At 43.2% G+C, this 27,937-nt stretch overlaps 1 protein-coding gene across 1 annotated transcript; it reads left to right on the forward strand.

The window, feature by feature from the left end:
* The first annotated feature begins 450 nt into the window (after positions 1 to 450).
* MAPKAPK5 (MAPK activated protein kinase 5) lies at positions 451 to 27,624 on the forward strand. The gene is made up of 14 exons (XM_067307413.1): positions 451 to 517; positions 5,198 to 5,271; positions 6,557 to 6,632; positions 7,837 to 7,934; positions 9,421 to 9,529; positions 12,200 to 12,289; positions 12,922 to 13,017; positions 14,251 to 14,331; positions 18,379 to 18,566; positions 21,002 to 21,122; positions 21,796 to 21,926; positions 22,562 to 22,677; positions 23,039 to 23,143; positions 23,945 to 27,624. The coding sequence occupies exons 1-14, from the start codon at positions 482 to 484 to the stop codon at positions 24,037 to 24,039; spliced, it is 1,416 nt and encodes a 471-aa protein (XP_067163514.1). The 5' UTR covers positions 451 to 481; the 3' UTR covers positions 24,040 to 27,624.
* The last annotated feature ends 313 nt before the right edge of the window (positions 27,625 to 27,937 follow it).

Raw genomic sequence — 27,937 nt, forward strand, 5'->3', positions numbered from 1 at the left:
GGCGGAGGCTTCTAAAATTCCCCGGTGGGAGCGGGGGGAAGGCGGGGGGCCCGGGCCGGTTCCCCGCGCCGTGCGCGGCGGGGGCGGTAACGCGGCGGCGGGGCGCGCCGCCCGGCGGGTGTGCCCCGCTCAGGGTGCCGGCAATGCCTGGCTCCCGGGCGGCGCGGGCGGCGGCGGCGCCTCGGCGGCGGCGGCTCCCGGGCTGAGCGGCGGCTCTGGGCCCGCCCGCGCCCTCCCGGCGGCGCTGCCCCGCCTCCGCGCGGGCTCCCGGCCCCCCGGCCCGGCCGGCTGGCGATGAGGCGCTGCGGCGGCGGCACAAAGGCTCCTCCGGGGCTGCCCGTTGCCTAGCGCGCCCCGGCGCCCCCGGGCCGGCCCCGCCGCCGCCCCCGACCCCCCCCCCCCCCCGCCGCCTCCATCCCCGCCGCGCCGGCCCTCGCTGGGGGCGGCGCCCGGCCCCCGCCGCCCGGGCCCCCGCGGGAGGATGTCGGAGGATCCCGAGATGGACAAGACGATCAAGGTAGGGCGCCGGCGGTGGGGCTCGGCGTCTCCTTCCCCCGGCTGCGCCCCGCGTCCGGGCGGCGGCGGCCCGGGCAGGCCCGGGGGAGCGAGGGGGGGGGGTCCCGGCCCCCGTCCTCTGGCGGCTGCGGCTCTTCCCCCCACCCCGGGCGCCCGCGAGGCTCCGAGCAGCGGCGCTGGGCAGGGCGACGGGAGCCGCTGGCGGAGAGCGGCCCTGGGGCTCGGGGTTGCGGCCCGCCGGTGCGGCGGTGAGGAGAAGCAGGGCAGCGCCTACCGGAGGCTCTGTCTGGCGGCGGTGCCGGCTACGGAAGCAGCGCTGCCGCCTCGATCCCTCTCCGGGCTCCTGTTCGGGTGCTGTCATGAAAACAAATCTGGCATGTGGGATGTTTGTGTTTGGAGCGGTGGCAGCGGAGCTCCGCCAGATCCAGGCTTTCCTTTCCTTTTTTTTTTTTTCCCCCCTCCAACGAGAATCGCTGTATGAGCTTAACACTTCCTGGGGAATCCTTCTGTGACCCGACTGAGCAGATTTCCTGAGGAAAGCAGGGAAACTGTTTTGACAATAAAACAATGTGTTAAGGACTCTGCAAGTTTTTATGTTACACAAAACGTTCCCGGTCACAGATTCTGGTTCCCTTAATAAATACTTAATAAAACAAATGAATTCCGGAAGAGCGTAGATAAAAAAGACCTAATGTATTGGAATTTGTCTTTTTTTTTTTCCTCACCTGTGTTCTCTTCCACTGTGGGATTTAGCCTTACATAGCTCACTGGGTTGAAAAGGAGATGTTGCAGTACAGTCCTGTATTGCTGAACTCTAGATTGATTTTAAAAAACGTACAGGCCTTGCTTTTTGAAATGAAAAAGCCAAAAGTGGAAGGGAGTCTAGGCATAATGTTTGGGCAATCCAGATTGTAAGGAAACTACAGGGTCAAGTACCAGAGTGGTATATGGACTCCTCGCACCTCATTACCAGTCTTAGCACAGTGCAGGTGAAGTTCCTGTCCAGAAGGCTTTCAAAATGAGTATTTTGTCACGTACTTCTGTGATGGTTCATGTAAAGGTAATGATTTATATCATAGCTCTTGACTACAAACAAACAAGCAAGCAAGGAAACCCACTGCCCTGCAGGAGCGGGGGCAGCCTCATGTCTGCCTTGCTCCGCGCAGATTCTGGGCGAATGTTTTGGGCAACAGGTACTGTCTGAATCGGAGGCAGAGTTTACTGCATTGGAGCATTATGTCGATTCCTCTGTTCCGCTAGTGCTCAGTTATTGTTCAAGTCTGATTGGTTTTTGTTTGTATCTGCAGGTTTAAGTTCTGTGATTCGAGGCTGTGATCACTGTTTAGTGTGAACTAGCAGAAGTCAAAAGACCAACAGCTTAGCAGTGGGGAGCCAGTTACATTGATTATTTGCATATCACTTGTTGAATATGTGGCATTTGTCGAAGGAGCAGCCTATATACTTTTAATCAAATTTGAATACGCGTTATTATTCTTGAAGTACTTTTATGTCATACCTCTTTCCACTGGGATTTAGTGGAAACTGAGAAGCACCTGACCTTTCCGCTGAGCGTGCTTGAAGGATGCCTAACTGTGTGTGAAAGCAGCTTCCCTGTTGTTGATCAAGTCAGGAGAAACTGCAGTCCTGGCTTTCCAGACTGCTGCCATCCCAGACGTCTGTTTCTGCATGAGAGATGCTCAAACCGTTGGTTTAGGTACCCTGAGCTTTTTGAAAGGGAACTGTGCTACGGAAGAGAATTCAACTTGTAGAATTTGTGTGAAATTTCTTGTAATTGAATACATTTCAGATCAGTTTATTCCTTTTCCTGATGTAAATTAATGTAAGGAGTGATCTTAATATGCAATGAGAAGTTTAAAATTCCTCCCCTAGTAGCTGCAAAAAGGTTTACAGTAAGAAAGTTGCACCACTGCATGTTTTTTTTTTCCCTGAAAGTGCACTCTCGAGCACTCTTCTGCCTCCTATTCCCAGCCTCAGCAGATTAGTTCCAGCTGACCTGTCAGCCAGTTTACAAGTTCAGGGCTGTGTGGTGGTGCTACTGTAAGGAACGCTGTTTTCCAGATGTGGAGCAAAGTACAGGATACTGGGCCTTCTGCTACCTGCGTCTGTAGTGCATTAATCTAGACGGAGAGGCAAGGCATTTAGGCTCAATCAATTGAAATAGATTTTAATATTTTCAGAGGGCAATTTTATATTTGCGCATTTTAAATATTTCATGAATGTTAGGAAAGCATGTTGATTTGCAGCTACGTATAGTCCTGACGCTAGACTTGGAATTTGTATTTGTGAGCTAGAAGAAGCTTTAGCCAACTCTATAGATTAATATATATTAAAGTTCACAAATTATATATTTCATATCATTAGGAAATGGTGAATGATGTTTCTTGAGGACTAGTTTTTTTTTCTTCCAAGTTGTCAAGCTGCTTTTGAATAAATAAAATATAAATGCAGAAAGCAACAACTTTTGGCTTATTATTTTAAAACACTGCTAAATGCGCAGAATATGTAAGAGGAAATAAATTAGCTTTTAATTAAAAATAGACTTACTATTTGTAGTTGTTGGTCTTACCCTTCAGGTGTTGAGAAATATCAGATCTTGTTCTTCCTTCTTTTGATTCATAGATCACAAAGTTGCCGAGCCCCAATCAGCTGCTCTGGTACTAGGCTTCTACTTGCTCAGCCAAAATGGAGAAAACGGTCTCTCTGCCGTAGCAGAAGCAGCACTGTTTTGTCAAGCCCGGGCTTGTGTGTAGAGACAGTATCTCTTTTTAGACCTACCTGTATAGTTGCAAAGGTTAGGTAAGTTTTGGGGCGGGCACACAGGCCCTTCTTCATTTTTGAAACAAGAGCAACAGACTTCAAAGCTACATAAAAAAAATAAGAAGAAATTGTTATCATTTAATCAAGATGTGGTTCGAGAGTGCTTTGGCATTTGCTTCTCCAGCTCAATGGTTTGACTTTCTTCAAAATTTAGACAGTAAGTGTGATCCCGAAAGCATGTGCTGAGAAGATACTGCGCATTTCAGAAAAAACCTTTCTCAGCTTAATAATGCTCTTCTAAAATTGTGTTTTCGTTACACCTGTGATGATCTCAGTTCTCTGTATCTGAATAGCAGGAAAAATTGGATTAGCTCTTCCCGAATACGCTTCTCAAGGCTCAATTAAATTTGTATTAATTAAATTGATAAGAGCCAAAGTTTCTTTGAGGTTTCTACTTGAAAACCAGAGGCCATATGTAGTCCACTGATCCTGGAGTGTTTTTCCTAGGATTTCCAATTATATCGTAATTATTTTTTTCCTAAACACCTTTCATACTAGTCACTTATGATTTATATAATAACCACGCCAGAATTATGAAAAAAGGCGAGTTTTCCATTTGCACCTGTCGTTTGCACAAAAAGCAGCCCTCTTATCCCTCCAAATCTTGCCTTAAATATCCGCTCTCTTGCTTTGTGTTCAGTCCGTGCGACCGGAGGTTTGGCTCCGGCACGGCAGTGGTGTTGGACCCCTGCTCTCTGTACTGCAGCAGCGTCAGCGCTCCCCACGTTAGGGGCTGCCGTTTCCCATACGCTTAGTTGAGAGCGTTATTGTTTTCAAATTTCTGGTAGTTTGTATCATGAGTAAAATCCTGAAATGCAGCAGGTTTTGAATGAAGATTAACATAAGGGAAAACCTGATCAAAATCAAGTTACTTTGCAAGCAGTTGACTCTTTCGTTTGTTTTCTATGTGTTTAAAAAGTGTTTTACCTGCCTGTTTAAGCTTCTGTAGTGCTAGCTTTTGTTAACACCTCTTGCAATGCATCAGAAAAGCAGGGATTTTTGGAAAATTGATTCTGAACATGTGAAACAATGTTCGTGTAAAAATAATTCCAGAATTTTATAGCATGTATTACTTTGTGCCTTGTTCCCACACACCATTTCTACCATCCAGTGCTGCTCTGTTGTTGGATCACCCTCTGCCTAAGAGCACACGGCAGCAGTATTAATCAAAATGCTCCGTACTAAAGCTACCTTTGCATCTGTGTTATGACATGTTTAAGCATGATAGCACCCAAGCTGTGTCATAACAAAACCAAGCCCTGTTTGTATGGATTAGGACAAAAGGATTATAAACATGAGCTCGGTTCATTATCAGACTAGTTAAAACTAGTCGTGCATTTAATTTACAGTATAATGATTCCAAAGGTTTGAAAACCCTTATGAAAGAAACAAAGTGATTTTTTTCAGTCATATTTATGATCAGGAAGTACATAATGGTGTCAAAACTGGGGTCTTTATATTCAGCTGCAATTGATCATTTATAGGCAGGAAAGCTGGATTTTGGAGTCAGGGAGGGAAAGTATGCTTTATAAGCTTTCTGTATTAAAAGCCCAAGATCCCATTTACTGGGCTCAATAATCCTGTTTCAAAGTGCCAAGGTGAGCAGTCTCAGCAAGATCCTACAGCTGCACAGCAATCGTCTTATACGAGCTCTCGTGTTATTATGTGAACAGATGTATTTATGTGTAATTTTCCTAGGTGAAGCAAAACCCCAAAGCAGACTCTTTCTCTGCTTTAGTATCTTGCAGATCAGGTCTGCTGAGTTGTTTTTTTGGAAGGGATTTAGTAATTCCTTTTTTCCCCCCCCCCTCCTTTCCCCCTCCCCCTGCTCCTTCTTGAATAGGAAACCTCCATTTTAGAGGAGTACAACATTAACTGGACTCAGAAGCTGGGAGCTGGGATCAGTGGTCCTGTTAGGTAAGAGAACACACCGGCGGATTTGTATGTAATCTCAGCCTGTTACGTTACCTGTGCAGAAGTGAGTATGTATTTTAAGTGTGCTAATAACAGAACGATGTGCTATCTTGAAGACTCTCTTTATAAAATAAATAAATGTCTCTGTACTCCGTGTGGTTGGTAGCTGACGTGTGAGCAAGGTATTGTCTTTTACTGGGTAGGTTTGAAATGAAAATCCTCCTTGCCTCTCTGCTTTGTCCCGTCTCACCCTCGTATTCCTGAAGCAAAGTGGCAACAGGAATCGGTTGTGAAAAGATGGCGGTGGAAAATGGTGCTCAAACACCTTTGTCCTTTTGATGCTACAGTCAGTACGGTGCAAAGGTCGCTGCTCCCATCTACGGTGTCAGCACTCTGTGCCGTTTAGCTATTTTTACCAGCTATTTTTTCAGATCATCATGTGAGGCCGAAGCAGATAGTGCCACCAGCCCTGCATCTAATACCAGCCCTGCCTGTCATGAATTTCTGACCGTTGCGGGACCTGGACGCTTGCTGTAAAGCAAAGCAGAGGTTCCCTTTTCAGCAAGCGGTCTCCCTCTTGGGAGCAGGAATTTGTTCACAGGCTCCGCAGAACAAATGTCTGCGCCTCTCTGCTGCCGGGTGGTTGGCAGGGTGATCGTCTCTTGCCACCATTTATCTTCCCGTCCAGGCAGCTGGTTTCTCCTCGTCCGTTTTCTGTCGCTGCGTTGCCCCGATCTCTATTAAAATATCCCTTTGTTCTTTATTCTTTTAGCTGCCTGCTGATACGTGGGCCCTTCCCTCTGACGCAGTTCAATTGTTAGCGTTAAATGGGGGAAAGAGAGAGGAAAACGTGCGCAGCGCAGTTGGTGGCCTTGCCAGCATAAGGGTTTCCATTAGGCAACACTTTATTTATTGCGGACTAGGTTCTCCATTGGAGATGTTCAGGCTGCTATTAAGCGGTTTGGTTTTTTTCATCAAAAGTGTCTCTTAAAGCGAATGTATACAGTACGTTGTGTTTGTCCACAGTTACCCGGTGCTCTGAAGCGCTCTCTCTGCATGGCTGAAAGTGTAATTTTGTGTGAGGTGTTTCTACATCGTGTATTTGTTGCAGAAGACGGTGAAACTGGAGGCTTTCGAGCCTGGGTGTCATGACAGGTGCCCGGTGTGTGCCGGAGTGAGCCTTCTTGTAGCTCCCACCTGAAGAGCTCGCTCGTAACTGTAAAGCAATTGCTTAAAGTGTCTCTTTAATATTCTTGCTGACTGAATAATTTTATTGCTGTAATACCAGAGTCTGCGTGAAAAAATCCTCTCAAGAACGCTTTGCACTGAAAATTCTTCTCGATCGTCCAAAAGCTAGAAATGAGGTATAGTTCCTGTTTATACTGTCTGCCTTCTGACGCGCTGCAAAGTCTCTCCCTTTCGGGGAATCGTTTCAGTGGTTTTAAAAAACCTCGCTATGCAAATCGTGCAACGCAAGATTCCTTGCATTTGATCCTAGATTTGCTGGGCTTGGGTTCTAGAGGTAGTGGGTGAAACGAGGTGAGGGTCCTTCTCGCTGTGTATTTGCTGAAGGTGTGTGTTGTATATGTGCAAGGGCAATTTATAGAGCTGTTTTGAACCTAGTGTTCTCCCTATGCCCTGGGTAATGGACCCTGAATTGTTTAGAAGTAATTTGGTTTCCACACATCTCGCTTTTGTATGTCATTACTGTAAGAATTGCTACGAATGCTTGAGTTACATGAGTCTACATGAGAAGCTAAATAAGCACACTGATACTGCTTGTGACTATATTACTGTGGCTGACAAGAGCATGCAAGTATAAATTCGCATCATAAACTGTCAATCTATTTAAAATGATATGCAGTTGTTAAAGTTTCTGTGAAAGCAAAATAAATATTCATTGTCTTCGAGGTTTAGGCAACTTCCATTTCCTGTTGCTGAGCAAATTCTCATTTAAAATTCCCAGGGAAAAAATCTGTACAAAGAGCATCAAGGCTTGACTTGATATAACAGTCCAGGTGGCTTTAAACAGGGTGAAATTCCTTAGGTTCCTGTTTCAAAAGGCCTGAACAGGAGATGAGGCTTTACCTATCAAAAGTGCTAGACTAATCCATTTGGCCATAAAAGGAAATGGATTATGGAACTTCAGCTTTTATTCATGAATTTCCAGATATGTGTCAGTTTAAATGCTATCTTATTGCTACTTTAATGCTAATTCTAGCTTTAGATTTCTTAAAAAGAAAAAAAAAATCCTAAAGATTAGGCGTTTTCTGGAACTCTGCTGGCTTTGATTCCATGGTCTGTAACAAATAGGTTGGCAATGTATGATCTTTTTGTCTTTTCAGTCCAAGTGGCGTAATGGCTGTTGGGTTACTCATTTGTATGCTTTCAGGCATTTTTTATTTTTTGAATAATTGGAGGTCTATTTTAACTTGTGTGTGACTCATGCTGAGCACAGCTGAGCAGCACATAGGCTCGCGTGTGCTGGAGCCTCGGGGCAGAGGGAGGAGCAGGACTGGGCAGGTGCGTGTCGTTGTGTACAGTAACGTTTCTTCCCTTCTCTTTAAGGTACGTCTGCACATGATGTGTGCAACACATCCAAATATTGTTCAAATTATTGAAGTTTATGCTAACAGTGTGCAGTTCCCACATGAATCCAGCCCAAGGTAAGATTACATAGGGTGATTCACTCCCACAGCTTGCTTTCCATGTTTAGGCCAAGGTATAGTGGAGTTTGCTTTTTATTTATTTACTTATTTATTTTTTATCGCAGTGTGACCAAAGTGAATGTTTATTTGGGGATTTCAGACATGACATTTATACTTCAAACTAAGCAGCGCTTGCTATTTCCCCTGTCGGTGCCCAGACCTTTGCATAGTGAAATGAATTTGCTTCCTTCGGTACTGGTTTTGAGCCCAACTTCATTTCTTAGGGTTTTCCTTGAAAAGCACAACAATTTATGATACTTGCATTGTCTGAGAGGGTAAAATAAATTCTGTCCTGCTTAAATACTGCTTTAGTAGCCTGAGTTGAATTGTTTGTAACCTTTGAGCATCTTTCTCCTTTCAAAGCACTGTAGCAGAGTTAGAGCTGTAGCTTTTGTTGCTACCCAGAATCATAAGTGAGGTCCCTTTATGTGGTGGTGGTGACTGTGGACCACTTAGATTGACAGTATTAATTAAAAAGGGGGGGGGAGGGCAGGAAAAGGAAAAAAATAGCTTCTAAAACTACTGTCCTGTAATGTCAACACATTGTCCTTGTCTAAAATGAACACAGCAAAACATGAGCCAGACCAATTATTTTTCATATAGTAATATGACGTGGGATAAAATGTTGTCTTCTAATTAGATGTTAGTTGTGGAAAAAAAGAGTTGGGAGAATTAAAGAACTGAGACCTGTCTTAGCCTCTGATGTATCTGATTTTGCTATGTGATGAGAAGAATTAGAAGTTAGCTTCCTGAGGACCTCTCAGTCCTGATCTCCACACTTCAGGTGGCTGGTAATAAAACTTTTAATGAAAATCAGAAGGTACAGCAGAGAATCCTAACCCAAAAGTGTTAAAGGGAACTCTCAGCCTCCTGCTTCTAAATTGCCATGAATATCTTCAGCACCTAGGAAGGCAGCTAAGCAAATCGGCACGTCTGGAAGGATGGGTGCAGACAGGTGTATGCTGCACTCTAAACCAGCTCACGTTTGGAAGGTGTTTAGCCCGTTTAATGCAAGACTCTGCCCGCTGTACTATTCTTTGAGGGCGGAGTTGCATGTTGAAATGTCTAAATGGCTTCTAGGCTCAAACTGGCTCGCCAGTGAGAAGTGTGGGGGGAGCTTGCAGGTATCTGTCTGAATCCATCCATGGAGACATGTCTGTGATGTTTGTTCCAGCTGGAAGTGGGAGCCCAGCATGAAGAGCAAACTATAGTTTCCTGGCTGACAATCAGTGTGTCAGATTGTGCTGGGAGGCGGAAAATCCTGCAGCTTACATGATTAAAGGCAAAGTTACTGAACCAAAATGGCTAGAACAACTGTAGAAGAAACAACCATTTTTCTCTCTTTTGGCCTGCATCAATAGATATGAAATATGCATTATTAGCTTAGCAATTCTGTTATTCTTTGATTATTTTTAATGTAACAAAATGAAATGCTTTTAAACAGGGCTCGGCTTCTAATTGTAATGGAGATGATGGAAGGGGGAGAGCTATTTCACAGAATCAGCCAGCACCGGCACTTTACTGAGAAGCAAGCAAGCCAAGTAACAAAGCAGGCAAGTTAACTCCCATGTATAAGCAAATCCATGAATGATAATGGCTAAAGTTTTTAACAATTTTATGGGGTGGGGGGAGGGGAAAAAGGAAGCTAAAATAATCCTCAGTTCTGATCTGATGATCATTGCCTGCTTTGTTATAACCTGACAATGCCAAAGTTTTGATAGAAACAAAGAATTTGAAGGTGTGGGCTAGTTTTTCTGGGTTGGGACCCTGGTGTCTGCTGTTCTTAGCTGTGGTTTTCCTGCTGTGGTCTACAGAGCACTTCACCAAAGAGAGCTCTCTTCCTCCACAGTCTTTCTGCTGTCTCCTTTGCCACTGTTCTCAGTGTTACATCCAGCAGTCCGCAGGCTCTCACCAGACCTCACGTGGCCCCTTGGCTCCTGTCTGAGAATCGCTCTCGGCCATGACGCAGACTCAGTGTTTCTCTCCCTTCTTGGGTGGGGAAGCACATGATAATGTACCCGTGTCCTGAGCAAGTGGTTTTCAACATGGGTTCTGTGTCTTATTTTGTGGAAGTCCTAGCTATCGTGGAAGACCCGAAGAAGAATGTACCCGTGTAGTTCATATCTTCTGTGCTGTTTGTTCTGGTGTCATTCTTCCCTCTCCATCTCTCTAGGCAACTATAGCTCACGCTTAAATGTTGTGTTTTAATACATCCCTGGTATTTATTACTAGAGATTTTGGTGTCCATCAGGCTCTTTGTTGCTTAGCAGTGCATCTGCTGTGAGTAGCTTATCTCCTGCTGAAGTAGGCAGGATGACAAAGCAGAAGGGGCTCCGTGGGATTCGATGCAGGGATCCCCAGTGTCAGTTCTTCTCAGTTCTGGGGTGGACTTGTTCCCTTTCACTTCCAAGCTGTTGGAGGAGGTGTGGTGCCCAGCCAGAAAGCTTGCATTCATGGAGGGGTTGCAGAAAAGGTAGTATGGCTGTGCGTCGTGATATCCTTCCTAGGGAGCTGCACCAGAGGACCAGTAGGCTCCTCTAAGGAATTACAAGGGAGAAGGAACTTGCTGTCAGAATGGCTGAGCCCTTCTGCATGCTAATTGGTACCACGGCATGAAACCCGGGGCCAGGGTTGCCATCGTTTGCTTCTTGCAGAGGTTGTAGCGACATTCCAAACAAAAGATGTATGAACCGTAGGTGAGAGACTGCAGTGGAGACGCTAAGCCGCAAATGTCCAGCTCCCACACCAGTGATCGCTGCAGCAAATAAAGGAAAGAAAACATGAGACGAGATATTACAGCATTTGACATAAATTGACATGACTGTTTATGAATATATCAATATCCTGATTGCTTCCCCCTGTGCAAGGGAGATGATGTTTGGTCTGAAGCAAAATGAGAGCCAAATAATTTCATCTTAATTTTCTGCCTTGTGCTTTGACTTGTTTCTAATGAAATGCTAATTGTGCAGTTACCTTTTGGGCTTCAGCCAGCAAAGAAATTAGATGGAAGTGCAGGATTATTCTTGATGGTTTGTTTTCATGTCCTTTTGGGTGGTTTGATTTTGACAGTGCAAGGGGCTCTCCAAGGTTAATTTGTCACCAAAACCTTTTAAAACAAAAACCAAAGACAAGACTTTGAATTAACCTAACCATACACAAAGTCAGAATTTATTCATGTCCCAAGTAACTCTTTGCTTTAATGTTTAAACAAATGTACTTTGGAAAAAAAAATTTAAAGCCTTTATTCTTTCATCTGGTGATCATTCATCACTGTCCTGAGCTACAAATCTTAGCTCCCTGTACCCAGTCAGTGTTAAAACCTTGACTTAAAGCTATGTCATGTTTTCTGAGAATGTATTTGTATTGGTTTCTGAGCTAAGTTAATGCTGAACATCTCTTGTCACAGTCATTTGTAGTCTTTTAAGGACTCAGTGCTTCACCCTACTGTACTTGGGTACAATCCTACAGAAGCCAATAGGAGTACTTTCAAATAAGGCTAATGTGGCTTTACCTTTTGTTTCAGTAATGCTGTTTAAGTATTTATGTTTGTTTTCTTTAAATGGATTGCACTTGCAAATGTACAGCCTGTAGAGCTTGCATGACAAGATCTCGGGTTTTAAAACTACAGCAGTGTAAGATGCTGTCCTTGAAAAAATCTAGTAATGTATTTCTGTGCAGTATCACATGAAATGAGTAAATTGCAGGCAGGCCCTTCAAGAATTAAAGAATAAAACTGTCTGAATGGTGACTCTTAAGCGAGTAACAAATGCATTATTTACCAAAATCTTGAAGCAAGAACTCATTGTTGACTGTTAAACAGAATGTAATTGCTGAGGAATGGGCAAGCAAGTTTAGTGACCTTGCAGATCTTGTACAGCATATAAAAGGACACTGTCATGATCCGTTTCACTTCTGGGGATTGTAGTAATGCCCTGAGTTAGTCCAACTGAAATGATTGGGAAGCCTAATACAACTTATTTTCTGTTTGCTTTGAGTGAAATGCAAACTGAAGAGCTTGGCTGGTTTCATTTCCCAATCTTCATGCTTTACTGCACTATTGCTCAGTATGGCCAGGAATGTCTTAACTCAGAATTGTATCCAAGTGGAATGAAAATGTTTGGGACTTAAGCTATGTTGGCAATGTCCTTTTTAAAGCTAAAAGAACTGTCCAGGCCAAAGGAGAAGCTCTACAATTGTAGTTGATTTGTTGTGCCCTTTTTCAGATAGCTTTGGCTTTGCAGCATTGCCACTCACTAAACATTGCACATAGAGACCTCAAGCCTGAGAACCTTCTCTTCAAGGATAACTCTTTGGTAAGATGAAGACTTGGTAATCTTTGTTTATTGCTGAATTCTGTAACATAGCTCGATGATATTCAGAATAGCTGAAAAATATCAAATGGCACCAATGCAAAGTTTTGGTGACAAAAACAAATTACCTTTGGGCTTTTCTATACTCTGATCCGCTTGGAGTAGAGTGTGTCCATGCCACAGATGCTAAATGTGGGTCAGGTTCTCCATCTCGACATGGAATCCTATTTTGTAGAGGAGAGACTCCTCCCTGCCCCGTTTCTGCCCCACGTGCAATCAGGATGTGCTACACAGGCACTATAGGTGCTTTGACTGAAATACCCATAGCATGTGGCCTATTTCTTTCTTCTCTTACTCATAACCACCCTGCATATGCAATGACCTCCCTACAATGCATTTGGAGCTTTCAAAAGCTGAGACAGGGACTGCTTTGAACCAGAGCACCCAGGAGAACAAAAATGATTGTTGCAAAGGTCATTTCTGACCTCATTAGCTGCTTTGTGAAATGACAAGGGCGTAAATACACAAGAGGAGTATGCTGTGGTGAAGGTAAGATGAATAGGAGGGCAATAAGGTTGTAGCAGATAAGCAGATACAGTGAGATTTCATAATGAAACCTCTCCTCCTTGTTTTAGGATGCACCTGTTAAATTATGTGACTTTGGATTTGCCAAAATAGACCAAGGTGACTTGATGACACCACAGTTCACTCCGTATTACGTAGCACCTCAGGTAAAGAATAATTTCACTTCTAGATTATAGAGCAATAATGTGCTTTATCGCCTGTGCCTTCAAAAGCATCTCATTTTAAAAGCTCCTGCTATACTATTAAAGGCTTATGATGCAGGAGTCTAGAGCAAGTGAACAGTGTAGGGCAGCGGCCTTTCAACAGCAAGTGCCACTGTGATCTGCTGGTTACAGCAGGGTATTGCAAGGCAAAATTCCTGGATTGTTTCTAGTGTTGACTTGCTGCTGATGCCTCCTGACTCTCTCAGTCCTGACTCCCACCAGTGAGAGTACTCCGGGATTTTGAGAGCTGGTCTCTTGCTGTGTTAAACCAGTTGGTTTGTAGAAGTCCCTGCTTCACAGTCCTCCTTCCAGCTCGGCTCGTATGAGATTACGTTCAACAGGACTATGCTGAACAATAAGGTTCTGTAAAAGCAGTTGCTCACAAGCGGGGCAGTGTCGGAGGGTTACCCGTTTACCTTGCCTTGGCCCCCTTGTCAGTGTGCGTTAAGACATAATCTATAATTACAGACAGGCTGTTTTTTGTAGTGCTGCTTTCCCCGCTCTTTCCTTTGTTCTTTGTGTTTGAGTCCTGAAGAAAGCTTAAGAAAACGGCAGAGATCACCATTTAATTGTGGTACTGGGCACTTCGGCAGCCTTTAACGTCTAGCAAGAGTAATTGCAGACGTCAGACCGTGCAGCCGCAGGCAAGCGTGCCCCATACGTGGCCCCCTCAATTCACCACAGTCTGCGGCACACGCAGGGTTTTTAAAACAAATGAACTGCCAAACACTTAAAGATTTTCCTGAGTATATTTAAGCTGAGATTTTTGTAGAAACTTGCTACAGATTTGAGCAGGTTTTCATGGGAGGGGTAAAAAGGGACATATCTGGAGCTAGGGTTACTCTCCAAACACATTTTAAATTCTAGTTCCTAAGCATGGAGGTGTTAGAGCTTTTGTAGAAAACAGGTGTGAGCAATTGCTTTAATTCAGGCAAAACTAGGGTTTTCATCCAAAGCAGCTAAATATTGTAGCTGAGATTTTCCCCTATGTAAAAAGTCTCAGTCTCTCATAGAAAGAATAGCTTGAGTTTGGCAAAGTCTTCAGTAGCTGGAATAACTGCACCTAACTGTAAAGCATCAGGCATCTTTGGTCTAGGCACTGCTGTTGTGCCTGTAATCTAGACGTATTTTGCAATTTTCTTAGGATTGTTCTTTTTTTTCCTCTTGTGACAACAGGTATTGGAGGCACAGAGACGGCATCAGAAAGAAAAGTCTGGTATTATCCCCACCTCTCCAACACCTTACACTTATAACAAGGTAAGCTATGAAATAGGCCACATGTCAACATATTTTAAGTAAAGTGTCTTTCCCCCCCCCCCAAGATGTATGTGCTGTAGAAGTAGTCTATAGACACAGCTTAACACCTAAGGCAATAAAGTTTATTGCCCTAAAATCACATGCTTACAGCCAGGAGCAATAAAGTTGTTTTAATCTTGTTGCTCAGGGATGCATCTAACTAGCCAAATACCTCGTGGTGAGTAGAAAGCAGGATCTACAGGAAACCATAGGGGAATGTGTCGCTTTACTCACTAGTATATATGCACGTGTGTTTCCAGCAAGAAGGAAGTAATAACTTTGGCACTGTATTTCTCATAAGTGGGTTTCATTCGGCTACTCTAAAAGGTGTTACAGAGTAACTAGGTATACAGCAGCATTTCTCTCATTAAGTTTATTAGGATCAGACCAAGTTTCGTCCGGCTGACTTGGAGAACTGGTAAATCAGAAGACTGTGATTTCTACAGGTAGCTTTCTCAGTCACTTTAGAAGAGCCATGCTAAATGGTGCTGCTGTCTCTGTGTTTTCTGATGAAGTGAATAATGAAATGGTTGCTTGATCCAAGCCTAATTAGTGATCCTCTAATTAAAGGAGAAACTTACAAACACTGTTAACAGGAGCATCGAATATTAACAAGATTTTGAAGAGAGTAAAATGATTCTGCTGGGATGTGACCATGAGGGAATTTCTTTTGCCTCCGTAAGAGATTGATTCAGAGGAATCCTCTTCTGCTGTCAGTTGGGGCTTCTGAATATGCAAAGCACTGTTTTAGGCCAGCTTGTTCTGGCAGCTGTGATGGTGCCTCGTCTGTATCAGGGATCTTCCGCAAGATGAGCACTAGCATATTGCACTGTCTGTCGCAGTAGGCCGTGGGTGATCGCAATTGATGCTAGAATCTCGGTGGAGTTTGTGACGGAAAGTGCCTGAGAAGGTTGTGTTCCTTTTTTGATCATTCCACAATACTTTCCTTCACGTCAGCATCGCTCTCACCTACCGTGCTTAGCAGTGTCTGGATCGCTGAGTGTTTTCCTTTGAGACTCTTTGTTTTGATTAAAGCTAGCTGATTTCTGATTGCAGTATTAAATATCTGCACAGATTCCAGCTTCAAGGATGGTTGGCTAACCCACGCATGCTAGAGGGGATAGTCTGATATATAGTGATATGTTTGAATAGCTTCTGTAGAGAGCTAAAGCAAAGATAGGCAGAGACAGCCTTCACTGAATTAGTCTGTGTGGGCTTCCTAATCATGAATCTGCCTTCTTCAGGGTTATGGCTCTCTGTTTTCCATCCTGGAAAAATGCTTAGCAGCTGTTCCAACCAAGCAGCTACTTTTTATAAAAGGGGTTCTCAGGCGGGTGCCAGTATTCTTCCAGTACAGAATTGCTCCTGCCCTCTTTCATGTGAAAAGTCCCAGTCACAGGTGAAGTTCTTTTTTGTAATTTTTGAAAGTCTTACAAGGCAGGGGCAGGAATTCCACCTCTGTGGACTGAAGCAGATTGATTCTCCAATAATAGTCCTCTCCCAGGGTCTTCTCTCCCTTTTGTTGCAGAAGGGTAGGATGCAGTTCCAGACACACCTAGAAGTGGTTGCTTACTGTTCATGTTGGTAACAGTTTGACAGCGGTTTTGTTCTTTTAATGAACCAGATAGCCTTGACCGTGGCAAATGAAGCAAAATTTGGGCCATGTTCTTGTATGGAATTAAAGAGCCTTGAAAACAGATACCGACTGGAGTGTACTCGCATACTGACAAGGTTAACACTCTGCTGCTGATGTGTTTTCCCCTTGGTATATTCAGCTGCCTTGATCTTCTGGGGTTTTTAGAAGGTGATACGATGATTTTGTTTTCATGTGGGGCAGATCATTTAAAGAATTGATCAGTTCACTCTGAACTGCTTTCGGTCATGGCTGCACTAACTGGAAGTGCTGCTGAATGAAAGCAGCCTTATCCTTACCTTGCCAAGTGTGACTCACCGCAAAAGCGGCATCTGGCATATGCCTAATTCCCTGAAATGGACTATAATGAACTCCCAGGTACACTGTCCTTCCACCGCATTTCAGAGTCTGCCTGGAAATGCCTCTAATCCACCTTCATGATCAGCAGCTCTTTCCCACACATTTAAACTGGAGAAAAAAGCACCTCTTTGACTTCCTGAGTATTTGCATTAAGCTATGTGTGTATTGGATCAAATATGTGCGTGTATGTTGGAGGGGTTTTTAAATACAGATTAGACTCTTGAAAACTAGGGTCTAAGTACCATATACACAAAGACTTTGGACACCTGATACCTATTTATATGCCTAAAATCCCATTGATTTCATTAGAAACCATCTCCAATCCCTGGAAAAACAATGAGAATTTAGGTATCTAAATAGAAAGTAGACTTCTAGATCCATCAGGGGTTGGCTTAAACACCCTGCTAAAAAGTGTACATATGTGGGTAACGCCATGGGGTTTCTGTTGTCATCAGCATCCACATGTTTTGTAAAAGTCAAGGGTACAACTTCATGAGCTCAGTAGGAGCTGATCTAAGTGTACTCCCTCTGGAAGATAAGTTTTGCCTTCAAGGGACTGAGTCGGTGCTGAGCGAGTCAAAAAGCAGTCGTTGGAGTCAGGGATTTTTTGTTTGCTGGGTTAGTCCATGCAGCTGCAGGAGCACCAGTGCTATCCCAGAGGAGGCGGTGGAATATACAGCTGGGTGCAGACAGGGTGGTGCTGAGGTTGCTCCTTTCAGCAGCTGTGCGGACTTCTGTCTGCTTAAACTGATTGCAGAAACTCCCCAGCCCCCCAAATCTGCCCATGGGTGTCTTTTCACAGTCATCTGAACCTGAGCTGAGTTCAGACTTCTCCATACACTTGGCTATGTGCTCCTTGCTCCTTGTGCTGGCACAACCCTTTGGGAGTCCCCTGGAGGACTCATATGGCTGGAAACCAAGCCAGTGAAAACAAATGTTTAGCTGCGCAAATGCTAGCGTTGGCACAAGAGAAACAGATGGAAAGGATGGAAAGGATGGCCAGGGTCAGAGCAAGTCCTTCCAGCCCCAAGCTGCACTGTGTCATTGTCAAGTGATAACAGAGCTCTATCCTTAAGTATATGGTCCCATATAGCAGCTCGAATCAAAGTGGAGGCTGCTATGGTCCTCTTCCCTACTTCAGACTAGTGTTGATGTTGCATGAATGCAGAGTGATCCAGATGGGGAACTGATCTGGGATGTAGCTTCTTTATGGGGTTGGCTTTTGGCTGGACCTGCTTCTCGAATGAACTTGCTCTGTATCGTGCAAGCAGTAACACTAGTGCAGGGGCTGGGGAGGGGAGCTCCGGGCTGGGGTGGGAGGGATGCTGTGAGCACGGCATAACCAGCTGTCAGATACTGCTCCTGCTTATGTGCAGGTTCTTCATCTCTGTGGCTTTCAGGACATGTTTTCCTTGCAGACCTCTCTCAGTATTTCTGCCAGCTCATTTGTTTGGTGTTTCATTTTTAAATCTCAGATTCTAAAACATGGCTGTATAGCATTCTCTTTTATTTTGTGCTCTGATATTCAGAGACTAGGGTTCAAGTATCATGAGAGATGTAATCAGTGCACAGCTTGCCCATGCCTCTGGCGCACTGGCTGTTGCCGTACGATGTACCATTGCATAGCGCAGAGTTACAGAAGCTTTCTGTAAACAAGCTCGTTTGGGCCCTGGAAGCGGTCTAGCCTGGCAGCACGGAGTTATCTTATGCCTATGTATTTGCTAGGAAGATATTTTAAAATACCTTGTTAAGCCAGACTAGCTGGCAGTAATAGTGAGCTGGGGTATTTCTGTTGAAGAAAAGGATAAAAGATTAAGCAGCTGATGGGAAGAAAAATCCGTATGAAATTTTATTTCTGATGGAGTCTTGAACAAATCCCCGGAGCGATTCAGAGGGGCCTGCGGGGGGGGGGGGGGGGGGGGGAGCTGTGCTTCTGCTCTCGCAGGGAGGCGCGTGGAACTGCACCACTGCTTGCTGCAAGCCGTACCCCAAAGTGATCGTTTCCTTGCTTTCAGAGCTGTGACCTGTGGTCCCTGGGTGTCATTATTTACGTGATGCTGTGTGGATACCCTCCGTTTTACTCCAAACACCACAGTCGGACAATTCCAAAGGACATGCGGAAAAAGATCATGACAGGAAGTTTTGAATTTCCAGAGGAAGAGTGGAGCCAGATCTCAGAAATGGCGAAAGACATTGTGCGAAAGTGAGTCAGCTGAGGAAAATGTTGTATTGCTCTTTCCTTAAATTAAGAAATTGGAAAATCACTTGACAGCATATTATCACAAAGGGCTCAGTTTTCCAAAGGTGGGGGGAATTGCCTGCAGCATATGCAGCTAAAATTTTTTTTGTCATATTCAGCATGAAGTAAGTTTGTTTGTTTGTTTTTTTAAAAAAATTTTTTTCTTTCCCCTCTTTTTTTGCTTCCCCAACTTGTGTTCAATTTTTGACGTCTCCTGTCTGTAAAATTGCAAGCATGTTGTGCATCTAGCCTGTAAGGGCAGTGGTACAGTAAAACCCTTCTACCTTGCTTCAGAAGAATATAGAGAGCTGGCTGCCAAATCTGCAAGCACTCCGTAGGCATGTATCTCCTGTGGAAGTGTCTGAACTCCCGTTAAAATCGAGGGGCCTTTAGGTGGCTAAATAGGATCTATCCAACTAGGTGCCTCCGTAGATCTGTGCCTTAGAACCCTGCGCACGTAACGTCCAGTCCCAAAGGAGTCAGAACAGAGGCGTGGGAAGGGAGGTCAGAACTAATTTCCATTCAGTGTCTTACATAAAGAATACTGGCAGGTCGTGCTTGGCCTCAGATGGGTGTATTAAGATCTGTTGCAAGGCACGAGACTACAGAATAAGGTTTTCCGTGGTTATTTTATTCTAAGTGCTAATGGAAACTTTTTTAATACGAGTACACATCTCTTGCATATGTTTCAAATACTGTGATCCAGTGGTGCTGTCTGAAAGCAAGAATGTGACACTGATCAGCTCTCGACCTCACTTATTTTTTAAAATGAGAGGGACTTTCTGCCTTTGCTTGTACCTTCAGAGGAACTGGAAACGTACAAGCAACATAAATAGAAAAAAAAAAAAATCAATCTGATAATTTTTAACAGTCACTGTGTCCTTTGAGGTTCTGTAAAGCCTCCAAGGACTTGAAAGAACATTTTTGGAAAGGGTGCAGGGACCTGTTTATAGCAATGCAGGAGAGCCCAGAATCTTTCACCAAATAAACTGCAGATTATGTTGCAGTGAAACTTCCGTTTATGCCAAGGTCAACTCTTCTTGTACAGAAGCTTCACAGTCAAAAGATTTCATTGTCTTCTAAAATGAAACTCTGTTCACACAATGTTGTTACTTGGATTCGCTTGACTTCATGTGATTCTCTTAATAACGCTATCAGGGCTCCTTTTCCTGCTTTTCTGTCTCTTCCAGCCAGTGAGTCTGAATCTGTGTTTATGATGCAGGAATACTTTTAGGTTTTTTGTAACTTTGGAGAAGTTTATATTTTATTTACATAGACTGCTATTCGAGTGAAGCCTTGCTTCTGGAGGTTGTATTCTGCATTCAAGTGGCTGCTTCCTTTCAGGCATGTTGAGATGATTTCTGTCCTCAAGCTTTATAAATTGGAATGCTTGAGAATATATTAGGACTTTGAAAAATGACAGAAAAGGAATGTATGTATCGTGGGTTTTGTATTAAAACTGAACTGGAGACCTGTTTGTCAGCATGGCCTTGCAAGTGAAATTTATGAGCTAGCCTATGGCCCTGCTGATGTTTTGTAGAAGTTTCTTCTGCTTTTTCAGTACATTGAACAATTCTGTTTTGCAGTCAGGAAGCTGATTTAGAGTATTGTCTAAGCAAGTATGACAGTCATCAAGTCATTTTGTTTCTAGTGTAGCCTCTTGGAATAACTTGTTAGCACTTGGGCTGAAATTTTACTTTTTTATTAAAGAGTTATGATTATCATGAGAACATGAGTTTATCTGCAAAACCTCTTTCCAGTGATTTTTTTTTTTTCCTAGTAAAACTTAATTCTACAAGGTTTGCAGAGATCTCAGAACAGAGTTTCTTATTTTGAGGTGCTGTAGCCTGCTAATTTGTCCATTAGTGGAGCCTTTGGCAGAGGGAATAAAGCTAAGGAGCTGCATGGTGAAAGCAGCTAATGCAGAAACCAGCTCTCCAGCTTTGAGACTTTGCATTACTTTGCCATGCCCAGAGTCTGTGGTATGAGTATAGACTATTATGCAGATGAGCTCTAGATGCGAATTTCTAGAGGACATCAGTCTGGATCATTTCTATTTCGTTTGGAATATAATTCCCATCTGGGAGGATGTGAATATAGAGTTCAACCAAACACAGGTACTGCTAGAACAGCCTTCAGGAGCTTTCTTTGCACTGAGTTGCTGAATATAACTGAATGAGCTGTGATAGTGTTAAACCATCCACCAGCCATTTTACCTCACTGCCCCTTGCTGGGGTGAAAATCAGCCTGCTTTGGGGTCAGCTTAGTGTTTTACCTCTTAGGAGACCTCTCTGATGTTTAGAGATTGCAAAGTGTTCTGATCCCAGACAGAGCAGCAGATCGTTACATGGAAACTCTAAACCAGGAGTTCTTTATGGACTGATTGATTCCTCACCCAGGCTGCTGAAGGTCAAACCTGAGGAACGGCTGACCATTGAAGGTGTCCTGGACCATCCCTGGCTCAACTCCACTGAGGCACTTGATAACATCCTACCCTCCGCCCAGCTGATGATGGACAAGGTCTAAGCAGTGTTTTATTTTATCAAGAATATTGCACAGGGGAGCTGGGTAGCTCCTGGGTGGCTTAAGTGTTTTCTTTCACGTAGTGTTATGCAGAAAAAACTCCCTTTCTTCTTCAGTGAGGGCCTGAGATCTTTGTATGCAAATGAGAACAGTTTCATTTGAAATTTGGACTAGGATAAGATGCTTGAAGATAGGTGGTAAAGTGCAGCAGCTGTGTGCTAACAAGGAGAGAACAGAATATGGCAGTAGACATAACTGCGGACTCCTCTCTAGGTCTTTTTATTTTTTTCCCCATGTTTTACACCTGACTACAGCTCAATGGCTTCATTAATTGGCAGCAAGAGAATCATTCATGTAATTTCCACTGTTCCTTGCTTCCTTTAAACTCAGTACAGACAGGAGTTCAGAATTGTCTCTCTTGAGTTTGTGAACATGAGAAGCAGAGATGATACTTTGTCATACTCGGCCCCTGTGAAGCTGAGCTCCGTTGTCCTACAATCGATGGCTATAGTACTAAGCATGTCATGAGTAATGCAAGCCTGAGTTTTGATATGCATCTCTGAAATGCGTAAAATATATTTTTTTGGCCATGGCAAACATTGTCCCTGTATTGCCCTGTTATTCACAAAAAAGCTAGTTAAAACATTAAGCACAGCTTTTTCCATTCCAGGCAATGGTTGCAGGGATACAACAGGCTCATGCAGAACAGCTTGCGAACATGAGAATCCAAGACCTCAAAGTCAGTCTCAAGCCCCTTCACTCCGTCAACAACCCAATCCTGCGCAAAAGGAAATTACTGGGGTAATTCTCTAAAGCTGTTTCTGAAAGATCAAAATGTTGGCAGCCCTGATGCCTGCAGAATGCCTGTAAGCCCTGCTGCAGGTTATTCACTTGTAACCACACTCCTGAAGTTCTGATTTGGTTGATGCACTTATTTCCCTGCTGAAGTGGGTAGTTGGGAGTGGAGCAATACTTGCATAATATGCTGTGTTTTCTGACACAGTGAAGGGATGGAGGAGATGGAGTGCTGTTAGCATGCTATAAAGAGAGTGGAACAGATCTGGTATGAGAAGATAGGACATCTGTTGAGTAAGGTAGAGCAAACTGGGAAAAAGACTTCCAAGATTTTGTTCTGATGCTGACATTTATTTACTCAAAAAGTCAGGTAATCTCTCTTTGCTTGAGTTACCTGTCTGAAAAATAGGATAATGCATTCTAGGATTACTCAAATTAATTTAAAGAAACTTTTTTTTTCTTATTTCAAGTGGTCTTATAATGCAGGACACTGTTATAATTAGTGCTAAATCTGGCTTGCTTTCCAGCCAGAGTAAGCATGTGCTGTACTGGTTCAGTTATGCAATGAGTAATGGAGCGAAGTTCTGACTAAAGTTGGGTTACATTCAGATTGTATTTGTTTCCTCCTTGTTCTGTTGCAGCACTAAGCCAAAGGACGGTGTTTATATCCATGACCCTGAGAACGGCAGTAATGATTCCAACGTGGCTCTGGAAAAGCTCAGAGACGTGATTGCGCAGTGCATTCTACCGCAGGCTGGTAAAGGTTGCCACTTTTAAGAAAGTTACATTCCTAAACATTCAAGGCACTGGCTTTTTGTTGTGCCTCAAGATCAGTCTGTGTTAGTAGTGAGGAAGGATAAACAAATATCCTGTCATCACAATCTCAAGAGGAAAGTCTTATCTGTGTACTGTAATTTTGGTGCATGCGTGATATTAGTGTTAAGAGTCACATGCAGAGCTGTTAAAATGACTTTCAAACAGGAGTGGCTGCTCTCAAACCAGTTTTCTAGTTTGCGTGAGGCAAGGCAGAATAACTGCACGTATTGTTTACTGAAGCTCTGAATGTTACGGAGAGCAAGAATGACAAACCTCCTGTTTATCTTTGTTCTCCTAAATAGGAGAGAATGAAGATGAGAAGCTGAATGAAGTAATGCAGGAGGCCTGGAAGTATAATCGAGAGTGTAAGTTGCTGCGAGACACTCTTCAGAGCTTCAGTTGGAATGGTAAGAAATTCCTCCTGCTACCTGGAGAGCACTGCTAATGCCAAGTGAATGAAGGGAAGCAGTGATCTTAGATGGAAATAAAATGAGCAGCTTGAATTCGCACCAGAATGATTTAGATTTTGACACACTTCCAGGCCCCTGTTCTGTCAGCATGGATGTTCTATAAATGAGGTTTAAAGTCCTGCTTTAAAATTTGTATTTGATGTTCAGGATAGAGTTTTCAAAGGCATGAAGTCATTTAGGAACTTAAGACCGTAGGCAGATCATCACTTTAGAAACTGCTGTAGCAGTTCTGAGCCTGTTTCCTTCTGGCTGTTTTTTACTCTCATTCTGCTGGTGGCTGCTGCCCTTGCAACCAAGCTGTTTCAGCAGATAGTATGAGCAGCCTCACCTATGTCAGCACAAAACCTCTTCTGCTCAGTTTGGAGAGGGAAGAGACTTAAACTAGGCCAGCTGACTTGGGGGTGACCTGGACTGTGTGCTCGGGTGGCTCCCTGACAGTACAGGGCTGCAGAGGCGTCAGCCTCCAGGAGTGGATGGTGACGAATGGAGGGTGACTGCTGGCATCAGCGAAGTTCTCAAGGGCTTACCCGTGCCTCTTCCCTTGGGCTGTTTTTTCTAAGTGCTCTTTTTTTCCTTCAATGAAACTTGAGGTCATAAGTCATTTTGGTGCCCTTGCAAATGTTGTCCTAAATTTCTATATGAAGCGTTATTTTGTGTTCAGTCAGTATATGATTCTAGCCATGATTGATTTCCTCTTTGTGCCCAGCACCAGCTGACAACCTATTCTTTTCCTTTCAGGCAGAGGATTCACAGATAAAGTGGATCGGCTAAAACTGGCAGAAATAGTGAAACAAGTTATTGAAGAGCAGACAAACTCCCATGACTCTCAATAGCTGGAGCTTCTTAATCTTATTTTTTTTACCATTCAAGATTTATTCTTTAACTGTAAAAAGTATTTTTATGTAAATTAATAAATCATAATTATTTCATTAAATTTCCATACTGCTTGAAAATGCTGTATAGTTGTAGATACAAAAAATCATTGGTACTGTAATATTTTTTTAAAACTCAGTTCCTTGAGGTATATATGATCACTTATGTACTGTTAATCATGAGTCCTGCAGATGGGGCAAATTATATTGTTAAAGACCTTTTTTTTTTTTCCTTAATAACCAGTTGCAGAAGCTGCCTTCCATCTGCTATACATACAGCCAGCTGCAATGACTTTGTATGTGAATGAGACAGCCACAGTTTCTCAACACCCTGCTCAGTAAGTACTTGAAGCAAGTGCTGTGAAACACAAACTTCATAACTACCCTTTGTACCTAAATTCTGAGTCTTTTTGTAGAGGCAACAAAATAACCTTCTGTTTCGCTAGTTGACCCCAGAGCTACACTTGGCCTTGCCGAGGGCACCCGAGTCCATATGCTTGCTGTATTTTTCAGTTCTGATCAGTAGCCCACTTTCTTCTGTAACCCATCTTCCTCTGACCTTCTTCAAGGCTGAATGACCATTCAGCATAAGACTCCTCTTTTTATCATATTATTCAATAGCAGAATAGAAGAATGCTCTAGTCACTTGTATACAAGTTATTTTTATTTTCATGGTGGGATCTTCTACAGGCAACAATTCATGTGGGGTTCATTTGCCTCATCCCCAGATGAGAAGTTGTGTGTGTTCCACCCACATACTCTGTTCTTTCCTTTCTAGAAGATCCAACACTTGGTTTCAAACCCGACCTCTTGGTTGAAAGAGATCATCCTGGCAAGGGTCATAGTGCTGCTGTGTGAATCCACCAGTGATCCTTCTCTTGTGTCACTCTGGAGTCCAAGCTTCCCATGTCTTTGATGCCTTTGAGCTCCCCCTGGGGGAGCGAAAAATGCAGGGCTGCTCCTTGACACATGTCCTTATGCTGCCTGGACCTTGAGGCTGCCCAGGGCAGATTCTTACACTAGTCTGAAACATTGGCTCCAAAAGCTGCTTTTTTATTTTAATTAAACAAATGAAAAGAATCTGTACATATTTCTAGTTTTCTACCTTCTGACGCTTTTCTTTCTTTTGAGACTGGTCGAAGGCTTTTTATAGAGATATTTTGGTACTAAACCTGTGCAGACATTGAATGAGTTTGGTCTGCAGACTGAAGTGCCAATTCAGGACTATTAGTAATGACTCTTGAACATTATTGTTATATTTCATAGCTCGTTAATTTGGGGTTTACATTTACAAACCTGAGCCATGAATCTCCCAATTTACTCATATGGCAGTCCAGCCTTGTTCTTTTTTGTCTTTTTTTCTATAACAGACTTCCTTGTAACCTTTAGCTTGGATGGCAAACCAGTGTCTGACTCTTTCTATAAAATTTTATAAACAGTAACTTAGTTTTTCTACATGAAGGAGATGCTTCTTTTCCCATTCTTTGTCATCGCCTTGTCAGTTTTCTTTTAATCCTGTTACCGGTTTTCCAGTGCCGGATTATTATGTGGTAGAACCACAGTCCCTATTTAACCATCACTTTCTCTGATGGAAACGGGAAGTTTTTCATAAGCCAGAATTGTACCTCTAACACTAGGTGGAATATTTGTGCACTGACATGTATCGATGACAACAGTAGTGAACTATCAAGAATAGAACCCCCTTCTCCTTACTAGAAACATAATTCTCGGTGGAAAGTGAACTTGGTCTCCCAGCTCTCCTACCCTACAGAACAGTGCAGCTTGAGAAGAACTTCCAAGTCCTTGGTCCACAGGACAGAATGAACATGGGGAATTGAACTGCGATCTTCCTCAAAAGAGATGACTTCAGATTAGGGTGTCTGTACAGGACAACATGAGACATGAGCATTTGTCATTTCTTGGTAGTATCAGCAAGTTTGCAGGCGTTATGCTTTTCTATCCTTGCCCTAAGTTCTAGATCATGTCAACATCCACACAATCTTTACATGTCACTATCATTTTCTTTTAACTTGAAATCAGTGGTTTTTCTGGGACATCTCATTGTACTGGAACTTTTAAGAATGGCAAATAGAGAAATAAACAAGGAAATCACCCTTGTTCGAGCGCAGAAAATTCTCCACAAAAGCACTTTGGAACCGTACCCACTAAGGAGGAGGATGCTCTGGCAATGTCTTGGGAGCCAGAACTTCTTAGCATAAAAATGGATCAGACTGTAGCTACTCTCGTTGTTAACGCTCAGTGCAGTCGTTAGAGGCTACTGCTGTGCCACGGTCTGATGGATGCAAGCAGCTTGCGAGCGGTGTGGAACGTAGCACCCTGGGACCTGTTTGCTCTGGCAGGTTGCTCTAGTGGTGAAGATAGCAGCAAGGCTTGCACGCTGCTGTGAAATGATCTCTAGGAAACGACTGCAGCCTGTTTCCGCAATACCAAGTGCGTACCTGGTGTAGCAGGGAGCACCTTGCGGTGCAGTAACAACTGCTGCTCGCTGACTTCTAAGGCAGCTTGGAAACGGGCAGAGAAGATTGGAACCGACTGTGCATTAGAGGGTCCCTCCTCTCTTCATGCTCTCTTTAACTTACACAATGGAATCGTTTTAAGCTGTTACTAACAGTGAGATGGGTACATTCGTGACCGACCATTAACTGTTTTGGTGTCTGGAGAGAAGTCGTCACATTTCTGAGGGTTTTTGCAATGAGGAACTGCTTTTTATGGGTTTACTGTTGATTTTATTGTCTGTAATAAGTGAAAATGGCCTGATGTAAAATGGAGGCAGGGAGGGACAGGTTAAGAAAAGACAATTTGAAGATTCAAGGTCAAATGGTTTTATTTATATGAGAAAGTTGATCATAATAACTTTACTCTTTAAAACGTTAAGTTACATTTTAGATTTCAAAATTAAACACACTCTAATGGATCTCATTTAAAGTTATATTTTACTTTCTCCTCCCTGTGTTTTATTTTTCAGTTGACATAATGCAAGGTATCTTGTCTTGATTATGTAATGTTCTACTTGGTAATAAATCTACTGATCCTTTATAGCAGACTGTGAATATTGTAAATATCTTGAGAGGGAAGGGTCATGTGGGATCAAAGAAGAAATTCTTTGTAAAAACACTAAAAGGATATGGGAAAACTATGTAGTTTTCTTTTTTTTAGATTTTTATTTAAGAGAAAAATATCTGAAATCATTTGACCTTTTCAAAATTTTATGTATATCTGACTTCTCCTGTGACTTGATTATTTTCAGCTATATATATACATATATATAAAAAAACAAAACTAGAAGAACTTGACTAGGAGAAAGAGTTTTTGATTGGAAATAGCAACATGTCAAAGTTTTGCTGTCATCACTTCAGGTTTTTCTTTTGGAAATCTGAGTCTGTCCTCATCTGCCATGTTTAACTTCTGTGTATTAAAATGTTTTCATTTCTCCTTTTCAGTGTTAACTGTAATATGTTAGTTTATTTTGGATCAGTATTATAATGTAAATATTATGCATCAGTGTATATAAATGATTTTACTAAACTTAAATTTACTGGCTGCTTTTGTTTGGTTCCTAAGTCCCTTTAGCACAGAATAGGAAGGGATGGTCTGGCCTGGAGGGCAGGGCAGCGCCTTCCTCGTGCCACCACCCTTCTCACGCCAGCTGCGGACCTGTCCTGCCATGCTCAATCCTCCGACCTGTCTGCTTTACTAACATTGAATAATGACATTGCTTTGTACTTTGCACGAGTGCCATGAGGCTTTGCTTTTGTAAAGCACTTTGAGATGAAAGAGTGACTGACAAGATCGGCAGCCCAAAGCCCTAGAAAATGGTGTGCTCTGCCAGGCACCGTAA

This window comes from Apteryx mantelli, chromosome 17, assembly GCF_036417845.1.
Source record: "Apteryx mantelli isolate bAptMan1 chromosome 17, bAptMan1.hap1, whole genome shotgun sequence".
Lineage (NCBI taxonomy): Eukaryota > Metazoa > Chordata > Aves > Apterygiformes > Apterygidae > Apteryx > Apteryx mantelli.